At 43.5% G+C, this 13,670-nt stretch overlaps 1 protein-coding gene across 1 annotated transcript; it reads right to left on the reverse strand.

Moving 5' to 3' along the window:
• Positions 1-1,787: 1,787 nt before the first annotated feature.
• Positions 1,788-8,276, reverse strand: LOC113166910 (vasopressin V2 receptor-like). The gene is made up of 7 exons (XM_026367131.1): positions 8,103-8,276; positions 4,939-5,207; positions 4,606-4,851; positions 4,302-4,448; positions 3,899-4,193; positions 3,028-3,246; positions 1,788-2,910 (listed from the first exon to the last, which is right to left on the reverse strand). Exons 1-7 carry the CDS (start codon positions 8,131-8,133, stop codon positions 2,726-2,728), a joined length of 1,392 nt encoding a protein of 463 aa, XP_026222916.1. The 5' UTR covers positions 8,134-8,276; the 3' UTR covers positions 1,788-2,725.
• Between the last annotated feature and the right edge of the window lie 5,394 nt (positions 8,277-13,670).

The raw sequence follows: 13,670 nt of genomic DNA on the forward strand, positions 1-13,670 counted from the left end.
TTTCCAGTGCAGGGGTTTTCGAACAGTACTGTACCAGTCCACAGCACCTTGTTTGTTTTCTTTAAGAACAAATCAGTGAAATGTAATGTTCTGGGAAATCACTTTTTACGTTTCTTTTATTGGCAGTAGATGTTCTAATGTTTGGATGTGTTTATGTGACTGAATAAACAGTTTTTAAAGCAAAATATTTGTTTCGTTCCTCACATTAGAAAAATGTATTCTTTAGATTAGCAGCAGATTGACTTACATGATGATGATGACGACGACGACGACGACGACGACGACAAGTCACAATTGGTGTTAAAGCTATATGTAAAGTAAGAGTTGGACATTATGGGAACTGCCTGGGAAATAATGAAGGGAACTAGTGATGATTTTGCTAGTATCCTTGTCACTGCTGGTAGCACTAAGAAGTCCATTTGGTGCACGTTCAGTGCAGTAACACGAGGTTAGCTGTGTCTCCCAGCACCGTCAGAGACACCAGGAGACGGGCCGTTACACCGGTGTAGAGTAGATGGACGGGGCTGTACCAGGTCAACGACTCAGCTGCAGGACCAGTATCTGCTCCCTTGTTCAAGGAGGGACAGCAGGAACACTGTCAGAGCTCTAACAAATGACAGCAGCCCCTGATGTGGTTGTTTCTGACCAAACTGTAGGAAGCAGATTGCAGGAGGCCCTGACATCCTCTACAAAGGTTCCTCACAGCCCAACACTGTGCAGCTCAATAGACATTCACTAGAGGACACCAGAGTGGCAGTGGTAAGAGCGGGTTCACACAGACCACAGTCTGGAGACGCTGAGGAGTCCTGAGTCACATGAGTTGCTGTGATGAAATTCATGCAACATCTCACACTGACAGTGAGATGTGTGGAGTGGTACTAACCCCCACCAAATCCCAGCGTGTGTTCTGTTGTGAGACCTGTGGCCTGCCTGTCCCTCAGCAGGACAAACTGCCTTCACCAGGCAGCACACATTTGGTAAAAATGGTTTTAATGTGGGCTCAGAACAGACATAAGCAGTGTTTTCATGTACAGCATCAACTCTTTGATTTAGATTTTGCCCAGTCCGCTACAAAGGGCTGGAGAAGGTGAAATGTGAAAGCTCACAACACTACACACATGGATAATTATTTTGTAACATACATAACAGAAGACTTCTGTAATTTAAGCATCTGACGGGGGGAAGTCATGCTTCACTAAACAAGATGGAGAGAAAACAAAGATCTGCAATGTAAAAAAACACGAGTGTTACCAAGGTTACACACGTGTCTTTGAGCCCATCTGGTTCGACTTATCTGAAGAGAGTTCCACCTGCTACAGGAGATGTGCACGTGACAGATTGTATCTTGAGGCACCGGTGGTGGCCGATCAGACTCTGGCTCTGCCCCTGCTACTATAAAACCCTGTAGTCCACACGTGTTGCTACATTTGTTTTCCATTGATTAAGAAATCATCTATTTTATCTTGTTTATGTATCCAGCAACATTATTGCAGTCATCGGACCTCTCATCCACCTACAGTGGCCAAACTACTTCTAAAGAAACCTGTGCCTAACTCCTCGTCTTTACAGATGTTTCTTGCCTTTTTCTGCAGTAGAATAAACAACATAAGACTCAGAATCAGCACCTCGTCTAACCCCTTTACAGAACAGGATGTACCAGCTGCACTGTTTAAAGTCTCGGGACTCACCATGCTAAATATTGTTAACTTATCACTTTCAGCTGGTTTTGTCCCCATCAGCTTTAAAGCTGCGGTGGTTAAACCTGCATTGAAGAAACCACTCCTTGATCCAGAGTAATTATAGGCCAGGCTCTAATCTCCTGTTCTTCTCTAAAAGCCTGGAAAGGGCTGTAGCAACATTTGTAATAATGATCAGTTAGAACCTTTTCAGTCGGCCTTCATGTCCTTTCATACAACTGAAACTGCACTTGTCAAAGTGGTAAATGATCTTTTGATAAACACTGACTCTAATTCAACATCTCTTCTTCTCTTACTTAACCTCAGTGCAGCTTTTACACCACAGATCACTGTATACTCCTAGACCAACTTGAAAATAAATTTGGTGTCTCTGGATTGGCTCCTACTTATCTGTTAGAACACTATTTGTTTCTTTCAACAACACCGTGTCAACATGTACCAATGTGAAATATGGAGTACCAGAGATGCTTAATTCCTCCTTCATTCTGTATTTCTGTAACGTTCTGTTTTCAGACTTGGCCCAATCCAGCACTAAGAGTACAAATAGTCCAGAATGCTGCTGCTAGAAGTTGAACTAAATCCAGAATATTTGACCATATTCCTCCAGTCTTAGCTTTCTTCTATTTTCTTTATGGTGACATATAAAGTCCTAAATGAAGTGCTCCTTTATACCGGTCTGATCTGTTAAGCCGTTATATTCCACCTCACATCTTTAATCTCTGAATGCAGGGCACTTGTTTGTCCCCACAGTTAAAAGAAGTCTGCAGGCTGCAGGACCTTTTCCTACCTGCTGACATCAGACAGTCCCACTCTGATGAGGTTTGTTTAATCAAATACGTATTCCAGTAGTTGATTGGTGGATAGGTTTCATTCTGAAGCCTTGTCATCTGCCACATTGTTTATTGCCTCTTACTACAATCCTTCAAGTGGAAAGATTCTAGTTTTATATTAATATCACCCAGACTCAGTTGTGTACTTGTGTGTGACATGGCAGGATGGTGCACTTGTGAGGTAGTTGTGTATACAGTTCAGTAGTTGGAGGTGTGTGTGCTGGTGGAGTCGTTTGGAAAGGAACCTCGGTGCTGGGAGTGTGTCCGACAGAGCAGCAGCAGTCGGAGCTCCGGAGAGACGCTGCTAGAGAACGCAGAGTAGATCCAGGGGTTGGTGCACGAGTTCAGACTGGCCAGTAGCATCAGCAGGGTGAACACTGCACCTGCACGTGCACGTGCACACACACACACACACACACACACACACACACACACACAGGAAATGAAGCGCATTTCTTTGTGTAAAACGCAACAATGTAAACGCTTTTGAGTGTTTGCACCATTCTCAGGTGGGTCTGGGTCCCAGGCGGCCCACAGCTGGACACTGAAGAACGGGGCCCAGCACAGCGTGTAGACCAGCACGATGACCAGGGTCATCTTCACCGTCTTTGACATGGCTGCTGTCACCTCTCCACCGCCGACTTGGGCATCGGGTTTGGGCCGGGAGCAGTGGGCGACGGGGGGTGTAGGACGGTGAGGCAGCATGTCAGACTTCAGATCTACTGACAGGGGACACAGACACGGACAGAACACACCAGTGTTGTGGAGCTTTGGTGTTTTGAAATTAGCCGCTGTTTCACAAAGAGCTAGATGATTATCATCAAACATGACTAAGCATGTACAGTCAGGTGTGTTTACACTGTCAACATGTTGGATGATGGATACATTACATTTCATGGTCGTCCATCTAATCGAACTGTGCCTCCGATTTTCTGACGTTACTTAAATACTCTACAAATTCAGAGGCCAAAAGCTCCAGTTATACATGTGTTAGCATGCATAGTTGATTTCATTAGCTTAGCATGTTGCTATTCGAAGAAGTATGAAATGAAAGTTGTCTGAGGAGACATATTTACTTTAAAAAAATAACTTATTAATAACCCCACTGAGTTTTGGTTTAGGTTGTGTTTAGTTTGCACTTTACTGGACAAAATGAATGCTTTCTTTGCTTATGTTGTATCAAAGTCTGTTCCTTCTTCCACGTGGAGCTAAGCTAGCTGTAGCTGTGTGTCACAGATGATTTAGACAGTGGAAAGTTACCTCACTGATCATCGTGATTTGATGAATTTGAAGCTGTTATTTTAATGCCAAAAATAAATATGACCCTGAAAATAGGGTTTATTGTCAAATAGTACTCTCTGTGTCTGGTACCAGGTCGAGCAGCGGAGCAGCTGTGACTACTGCAGCGTGAGGCCAGGATGTTGGACCTGAGGGACCTCATGGGCAGGTGCTGGCAGCTGGATCCAGGGACAAAGCTGGCGTCACTCCCGCTGCTGTTAAACATGTGTGATGAAACATGAACGGGCAGATTGGAGCTCCCTCTGCCGGCTCCGTCTCCCCCTGCTTCTCTGTGGCTGTCTCGCCTGGTTCGAGGGAGGGAGCTGGGGGACAGGTGGCACTCTGACTTGAGATACAGGTTGTTGTGGATCTCCTTGAAGATTTTTACCTGGAGTTACAAAGACGGGAGGAATTGTTCATCACTTTTGTTGTGTTTTTAACAAATACTATTTTGTGTCTCCACTAGTTAAAAAATGAATGGTTCCTCTTTGTCTACCTGACAGACAGTGATGATGAGGACAGGTAGGATGAAGACAGCCAGTGTCATCCATGTCACGTAGGCCTTGAGGCCCCAGGACTCGGCAAAGTTGCCCCAGCATTCGTACACCCCTGGGGCCACTTCTGAACGGGAGAAGATGAAAACCTGGAGGGAAACAAAGAATGTGTGTTATATTACAAGTGTCTTTTATCAAATATGGAACAGTTATTTACTATTAATGGCTTAAACATTACCTATATAATGAGCATTAGTACATTCCTCGTGCCTTTTTTGAAGAATGTTAAAGGCTCTGTCACTTTACCTGTGGCAGGCTGAGCAGCAGTGAAAGTCCCCAGGCCACCAATATAAAGGTGTTGAAGCGATGTGTGGCCCCACCGCGGTGTGCCTGCAGGGGGCAGCAGATAGCGTAGTAGCGGTCCACCGTCATGGCCACGATCATGTAGGAGGAGGCGAACATCCCGAAGACCTGCAGGTATTTCACCAGACGACAGAGAAAGTCGGGGCCAGGGAAGCGGCCCTTAGCGTCCCAAACCAGTTGGGGCAACACCTGAGAGAGGGAGAGGAGCAGGAGGTAGAAAGATGAGGTGAGATGTGGAGGAGGGTTACACCCAGGGTGTGTTTGTGTGTGCATTACCTGGAACAGCGCCACCGCCAGGTCAGCAAGACAGAGGTTGAGCATGAACTGGTGCAGAGGGTTGTGGTGTAGTCTTCTCCGTAGCAACACCGTCAGCACCAGACTGTTACCGAGCAGCGCCATCACCAAGATGACTGCCAGTACCACCACCTCGGCCACTGCCAGCAGGGCGTCACGCTCCCGCTCTGTGACATTTGTACCCATCGGGGTCACAGAGACCACTGACCAGTCAAGCGATGGGTCTGTTACTGTGGAGACTGACATGTTGCCTGGGAGAAGAGAGGAGAGACAAAGCTTAGCATCAAGAGGAAACAGTAACTGAAACTGTTCTAATCAAAAGCAACAAAGTTCTCCTACCAACACTTCTTAAGCTCAGTACTGAACATGTTCCATATAACGTCTAACAAACAGGTAACAGGCTGTTTTAGGGCATGCCAGATCGTTTCTTGGCTTGTTGTCACTAAGGAAAGGCCAGATAACTAAAACCCAGGCTGACATTCGTCCATCCATTATCAGGACAAGTGGTCAAGATAACAGGGATGTTGGAGCCAATCCTAGCTGGGATTAGGTGAGAGGCAGGGTACACCCTGAACAGGTCACCAGTCCGTCACAGAGCTGACATATGGCTGTGGCTCAATAGGTAGAGCAGTTGACTGCCAATCATAGGATTGGTGGTTCGATTCCCGGCTGCCACATTCATATGCCAAAGTGTCCTTGGGCAAGATACTGAACCCCTAGTTGCCCCCGGTGAGTCAGGTCAGCTGCATAGCAGCTCTGCCATTGGTGTGTGAATGTGTGTGTGCTTGTGCGTGTGAATGGGTGAATGAGACGCAGTGTAAAGCGCTTTGAGTGCCTGCTAGGTAGAAAAGTGCTATATAAGTGCAGAACATTTACCATTTATATATAGAGACAGACAAACATTCACATTAATAACTGCATGTCTAGGACTGTGGGGGAAAACGCACACAGGCACACAGGCACACAGGCACGGAGAGAGCGTGTAAACTTCACACTGACAGGCGTCTGGCCGACTTGAACCCTAGTGCTGACCGCTACACCACCAGGCCACACCAACTGATCAAATGCACAGTTGTACTATACATTTACTTTATTACAGTATTAATGAATTAGTGAGTTAACAGTTCTGGTTTCTGCTGGAGTTCCTTTCACAGTAGAGTCGTGGTTCCCCAGCGTCTGAGCTCTTGTGACTGTCTTTGTTTGTGTCTCTCTCATATCTGAGGTAGGCAAATTAAAGTGAAAGGAGGTCATGCCTCCTTTCCCTAACCCTACTGGACTCAGGCCACACCAGGATTAATCCCCAGTCTCCTGTATAATAACCACGATGTGATCCAACTTTGTTGGCACAGATAAGAAATAAGTGGTTTGAAAACACTAACTGTGTTTAGTTTTGTAAGTTTCTAATATGTTTTAATTTAAAATCGCAATCTGCTAAGTAACTAGTAACTATAGCTGTCAAATTCATTTAGCAGAGTAAAACTCCAGTATTTCCCTCTGACATCCTTTGGCATATGGATGACAGAACCAACCAACAGTAGCTGAGTAAATGTACTTAGTTACTAACCACAGCCTGTTGATTTATTGCATACTGTGTGATATTTAGCCCAATCAGTGGCTGCCAATTAGCAATTCACTTCTCTTCTCTATAGTTGTGGACAATAATCAGAGAAGTGATCCCATTGTGTATTGTGTCATCAGCGGTTATGAAACATGAGGATTAGGCAGTTTATAGATAACGATCATCTACATCCTCACAGTATTGACTCTGGATGTGTCTACAGACCTGCGTGTTTGCTGATCTCCACTGTCTGTAAACATCCAATTGACACACACAGCTGAAGTTAATAGGTATGCGTGTCTGTGTGTGTGTGTGTGTATGTGCGTTGGGTTGGGGAGGGGGGGGCGGTTGCGCTCCCCTGAGTACATTCATTGTGAAACAGTGAGACGTGAAACATGTTTACAGTAGTGCCTCTAGACTTTTACAGTTCAACGTGCACACAGAGGCCTGCTTCGAGGGGCCCTCGTATTTACCAACAGCAAATGTGCTGCTGGTGATTAGGCCCCAGTTGTTGGACTCGTTGGCGTGTACTGTAATACACAGTAAAACAGTGCATGATTACAGTTTGAAAGCACATACAACAGATGTGAGCTCTCCACATGTGCAGCTCCCACCCCACATAAAGCACAGCTGTCTGTGACTTGTTAAACTCTTCACATGGTTTCAATTAAACAACCGTTTGAGGTATAAACAGGGTAAGTTATCCAATATTCCTTTCTATTGAAAAAAAAAGACCAAAACATCAACACAAAGAGCGACTTTGTTCTCCTTCTTTCCTTCCTCATTAATTATCTCGTGACCCTTCAGATTTATCTGGTGACCCTTCAAATGGGCCTGACCCCGAGGTTGGGGTTTGCTGGACTAGCTCCACTTCAGCATCAGTGCAGTATTGGTACTTTTATGTTTTTCCATCACTATCAACAGGTGAAGTAGCTGCTGACAGTATTGTTTATCTGCACTCACACTAAACAGGTTTTCCCCTGCACTCAGCACTCCTTACTTTCATTTTTCTTATCTTATAATAAAATCTTATAATAAAATAGCTTTCGGCTATTATTCTGCTGCTACTGTAAACACAAACCTGTAAACACTTGTAGTATAAATGAGGATTTTTCTTCTTTTGGAAAACGTAGCTTGACAAAAAAGATGTGTGGCTTCATTTAGACCTTTTTCACTGTGTGTGCTCTTAGCTTTCAGTCTGCACATCGCAGAAATAAAGCACTTGAACAACACATCCTATTGTAGTTTGAGTAGCTGAATGTCAGCCCGCCTCAGCCTCTGTGTGAACCAGCAACTGCACAGCCAACTTTGCTGACATCTCTTGGGTATGTAAATCCAATTAGACGACTACACACCAGCTGTTTAATACTTATTTTTCTATGTCACTGCCTCAAAGAGCTCAAATCCATTCTTCTCTATGCACCTCTGCATTCACTATTCGTCTCCAGGATTATTCCTAAAAGAAACCCTCCTTTCTTAACTTCAGCAGATGCATCCGTCCCACTATAACCTCTCCAGCTATGTCCATGGATTTTAATTTCATATTTCATTAGACTGAACTGATAAAGAGCAACTGTAGATGACTTACCCGACCTCGTCCTCAGCGCCCCACAAAGCATCTGTAGGAGTCGGGACAACCTGATCTGCTGTTGGACTCACTAGCTCCATCCATCCTGGGTGTGTGTATGTGTCTCTGTGAGTGTGTTTTCCTCTTGCTTATTACTCTGTGGGTGACCTCTGCCAACTCACGCTGCTGACTTCTGTCTCCCCATCTCCTCCCTCACTCCACTTTCCTCTCCCTGCCCCTTTTAGCACATCCCTCCCTCTGCTCACCTCTTTTGAATTTATGAAAAGTAGCAGAAAAAGAAACATTTTACAAAGGCGGTTTGGTTGATGAGATGAAGGGAGGTGAAAAGCAAAGGCTGCGTCATGAATTAATGTAATTTCCGGCCGAGTGTGTAGATGCTGAGCATGTTGCTGCAGGTCCGACTTTGATCCACATTCAGCGCAGAACAGAAGTGCACACGACGGCTGTACACCAGCAGATCAAATGAGAGTTCTGCTGTTAGCCTCTCAGGAGGATCAAAGAGCCTTCATACGTGTACGTGTGATTTTGCATCAGTGGGCGATCAAGAGGGCTGGGAAAAGGCAAAGAGAGGGGAAATGGTGGCAGATAGGATTTAATGTTTTGGGCAGAGAAATGAAAAAGGCAGCACCAAGTGCAGAGTCGTCATTCTCAGCAGCATTTTGTGTCCTTCCTCAGCCGGGCTCTCTGTTTTTCCTCCCTCCTCCCTGCCTCCTCTCTCCCTCTCCTGCATTCCACCTCTTTCTTCTTTTCTCTCCAACAGTGCAATAATCTGTTTGCTTCCACTCAATTTCTCCCTCATTTGAAGAGGCCTCTAATTATCAAGGGGCCCACTGCGTGACCTTAAACATACACAAAGAAACATGAACGCGCTCCCACATGTGGCCACTCAGCGCTCAAGTCGTTTCTCCTCATAGTAGGACGAGAAAACCCATGGCTCGTGTCTGTGAAGTAGCTGTGTCAATAAGCTTCATCGGTGGGCTGTAAATAGATCAAGCTCAGATTCCCACAGGTCACACTTTAAATTCATTTAAATTCAGGCTTCAGCTGATATATCTATTAATATTGGTTTTGGTCTTGTTTTAATGTCCAATATCTGTTGGACATTAAAACATGCACAGGAAAACATACTGGACTCTGCTGATCCTATCGCAGTCCATTCTGCTTAGGTACACCTGGCATTAATGTGCATGTTTCCTGATCTGGGTATGCAGATACAGATGGCATATTAATGCAAGGCAAACTGAGTATTAGTCCAAACTGTGCCCTAGGTAAAGTCAATGCTGAAGCATTTATCAGGCTTTACTACATCTGAAGAAACGTGGTCTGCTGGACACCTATGAGGCATATAGACAGGTGTTGTCCAATTGTGATTTGCATTTTAAAAGTGCAATGAGGGTCTAAGTGTTCTTCTGTTGTTACAGTAGTCATTACACAGAGAAACATACATAGACAAGCAGAAGGTAATAGGAATAATACAGGAAAACAAACACATCTAAATACATACATAAACCGAACAAGGCAGAGTCAAAACAGAAAGACTATTAAGCATGTCGGATATTGTATGTTAATGAGCAATACCAAGAGATGCATGTGCCTGCCTGTGGTCTAGACCAGCCAGTGTGAGATGCTGTCAGGAAACAAGCTTCATTAGAGTCAGTGTCAGAGCAACAAGACAGATTATTTCAACTTAAATCTCCATGAATATCTTTTTAATTAGTAACAAACACACAAATATCACAAATACACGTAGACACGACTATGTGTAACTCAAAATGGTTGCAGTATAGTCACACTGTAGATTCAGCTGAAGTATAGGACAAAACATCTGATCAACAACATCAAACGGTGACACAGAACAGTGGGAACAGTCTATACTAAGTGTGATATGCCCTTTCATTTATCATATCAAACAATTCCTTATTTCATATTTGGATAAAGCTCAAATAATATACTCATCTCTGTTTTTAAATTGTTCTGTGCAGCTGACTGTCGTCCAGTGTTCGGGTCACAGCACGCTCAACAACATTCATGATTGACTTAACCAGGTCTGAGGTGGAGCCTTGGCCTCCCAGCTCAGCAGTGTGCAGCTGGAGAACAAACACATCATCGCTGAATGGATGCTGTAACACTAACTTTTAAATAAAGTATGTCTATATAGTATATCTAGGACCACATCACAACAAAAGACAGATGTGACATCATCTCAAGGCACTTTACAGCGTAAGGGTTAAGACCTTACAGAATATAACTGTATATAAAATTAGATAGAAAACCCAACAACCCTAACAAGACTTGTTAGGTTTTCATTATTTGGCAGTTTGTTTGGTAACAAAATATATATTATAATAATATATAACTATACTAATATGGCCTATGACTATTAAGATAATTTACAGTGGTTTACAATGATTTTTGAATGTGCTGTTACTGCTGTAATCTTTTCAAAAAGGCATTCCCCCTTGCATGGTTTAGAGCAGAGGTTTTCAAAATATGAGTTGTATCTCCCTCAGGAGGTGTGGGATAGATGCTGCTTGAGAAACAATAGGAGTTTACTGTACTTAGGTTAATTTGAGAGTAATAAACATCCAGAATTCTTGGGTTCACATTTGAAATCATAAAGTCAGTTGTCCCAAACATTTAATGATGTGGGTGGAGTTGGACAGGCTTTATAAAGTCATAACATGCCAGTGTTGTGTTTACTGCTTGTTTCTGCTGCCTCCACATAACCAAAAAATTAGCTAAAGTTAGTTTGACATCCAAGTCATTACCTGCTTTCCTTTACAGAAACTCAAATTAAAGTCTTGCCTTCACTAAGTTCACAATTTCCTGACCGCGATGGGCACTGTAAGGTTCTTACATGGTGATGTTGTCAACAATCATGTCACAGACAATTTCAGGGTAACCGCTGGCAACCTCTTGACAGCACCCGAGAAAGAGACCATCAACCAACGTCCTGCTCCAAGAAACAAAATGAAACTAAAATGAAGGGAAGACACCTGAAATATAAAAAGAACAACCGAGCACAGGGGGAGATGTGGAGCAATAAGTGAGTGACATGATGTTAGCTTCATGTATGGCGGTGACACGCCTGCATCCTTTCTCTTGAGCCGCTCTAAAAGCATACTCAGCAATATGCAAAGATTTGGCCCTGGGGATGATCTAAAGACATTTACAACCCCTGATAAGCTCTGCAGAGACAGAGAGAGAACCAATGGAGATATGTGGAAGCAGAGTTTGGTCTGATTTCAAGAGAGCTACAGGTAATTCACTAAGAAGTGATCCGTATAGACATCTCATGCTCCAGGCTGCTGTACTCTCCCTCTGTGTTCTCCCTAATGATGTCGATGTTTCTGTGTCGTGTCCTCACTCCTGGCAGTGACTGGCAGTGCATCGTGTTGACATACAGATCCAGAGCGGTACTGCAGAGAGAACAGAGAGGAAGAAAGACAGAGACAGAAAGAGGAGACAGGTAGGAAGATAACAGATGGAAAGACAGGGCAGAAACATGGAGATGCATCGATGGAATCTTGCAACAAGCACAGAGATGAAACCCAAGACTGAACAGATTACACAGATTGGAAAGGAAAGATGGAAAGTGGTGGATCCACCCGTGCAGGTTGTTCCTGGACTTGTAGGAGAGTCGCAAGTTGTGGTTGGACTCAATGTTTCCTGGATAAACAAACACATTTCTGCACCTAGTATACAGTCAAAAAACAACCACATGTACAAAACATACAAAACAGGATTGCATGAAGAGACAGAAGATACTGAGACGCTCTCAATCTACAGGATAAACTGCAGCAAATTCTTCAAAATGCTTGAAGCTATTTACCTGTCTTGAAAGTACTTCAAAAACTGTGCACAGGTATACTGATCAGACCTCGTGCTCTTTCAAATGCAACATGAATGGTACTCTACCTACACACATTCTCCAGGCCTTTACGGGAATCAACTCGATTATGACAATATTGATTAGTCATATTCTGACGCTGCACTCGAGTGCACGTTAACAACTTCAAAGTCCACTGGAACACAACAGAACCTGACAATAAAAACAGATGGAGGACGCTTTAATGTGACAAAAGTGAGTCATTTAGTATCAATCTGTTACTTGCTTAACTGGAACACTCTGTGTGTGTGTGTGTGTGTGTGTGTGCGCGCGTATGCGGCATATGTGAGTTCTTGCGTAAAGAACTCCCACTCATGATTGGCCAACTCTGATCCAATTCTATCTCTAGGAATCCGAGTCACCGTGTGTCTGCCTCCATACTGTTCAGGGGGAGACACACACAGACACATGGAGAAAAACTCCTACCTCGATCCAGTAGGTCTTACCCTACTAAACTACTTAGAAGCATCCAAGATATTAGACAAACAACCAGACAAAAGTGTGACCACCTCTGTTTGTATGGGTTGTAGGCAGCCGTACTCACTATGGTCTGTAGTGGGTGGATGAAGGAAGGACGGATTCCGAGCAGGGGAGCCAAAACAGAGAGGTCATTGAAAACCAGCAGCCTTCTGCTGGCATTACAGCATATCAATTAGACAACACTGCTATGTCAGCATTGTACATGCAATTAGGACAGATTTGCTTTTATTTTTTTGTTTTGTGGGGAGATAAAGAATTCGGTGTGGGGTTATAGAGTTACTGGAATAAATCTAGTGTGAGTGTGCTGCGAAATGACACACTTGCTGTTAAAATTGTTATTTATTTATTTATTTTTACTCATGGTAACTTGCAGTGTAAGTGGATTTGGGTCTTTCTTTACATGTAGCAGGACCATAAACCTAAGGACACAACATATAATAAATCAGGAAAATAAGCACAGCTACATACAATATTACTATATAATGCTTTGTGTTTTATTATCAACTCTGTTAACATTAAATGATAGAATTGAACGTATATTTTGTTGATAAAAGTTGATAAAAAACACGTCTGAACAAGCCATCAAACCAAACTAAGACTTTTTGCAGTGGGCTTAGAATTATCTAAAAGATCATCTGTACGAGGCAAAATGTGTTTAACTATATGTTGTGGATCAATAACAACTGTTTCTGTTTTTGTTAGGATTCAGCTGGAAAACATTTTTCCAACATCTCATTTAGCCTCATCAGGCCAAGTAGCCACAGCAGTTCTATGAATTATTGGAATATTGTGTGACTGCGTCTCTTTGTGGTAGTGTTGTGTCTTTTTATCACTTTATGGTGAGTGTGTGCCTTTGGTTTCGTTGGGTGTCATTTTCCATTCCACTGTGATCACACACAGTTTCATCACTTTACGGTTGTTTCGCTAGTATTTGTAATGTTTTTACTCTGAAATCAATTTTAATCTTCTTTTCTGCTAAAGGTCATTTTAGTCAGCTGCATTTCGACAGCTAATAACTACTTCCCACTGGATCCCTGTGGTTCTTTATTCTACACATGTTTTACTGAGATCATAGCAGCAGACAAACAACACGCAAACCCCACTCTTCGGACAGCTTCGTGTCACCATGGCAACCCGAACAGAGAGCCTTGAGTTCGTTTCTCAAAAACACGTTTTCCTCTGAGAGCACTAAACTAAAC

The sequence above is a fragment of the Anabas testudineus genome, chromosome 7 (genome assembly GCF_900324465.2).
Source record: "Anabas testudineus chromosome 7, fAnaTes1.2, whole genome shotgun sequence".
Taxonomy (NCBI): Eukaryota; Metazoa; Chordata; class Actinopteri; order Anabantiformes; family Anabantidae; genus Anabas; species Anabas testudineus.

Coding starts and splice junctions, on each gene's coding strand:
- LOC113166910 (XM_026367131.1), bottom strand. CDS start 8,133: ATGCTTTGTGGGGCGCTGAGGACGAGGTCGG. Junction 4,852..4,938: donor TGGCGGTGGCGCTGTTCCAG/GTAATGCACACA, acceptor TCCCTCTCTCAG/GTGTTGCCCCAACTGGTTTG. Junction 3,247..3,898: donor CTGCTCCGCTGCTCGACCTG/GTACCAGACACA, acceptor CCCTGTCAGTAG/ATCTGAAGTCTGACATGCTG.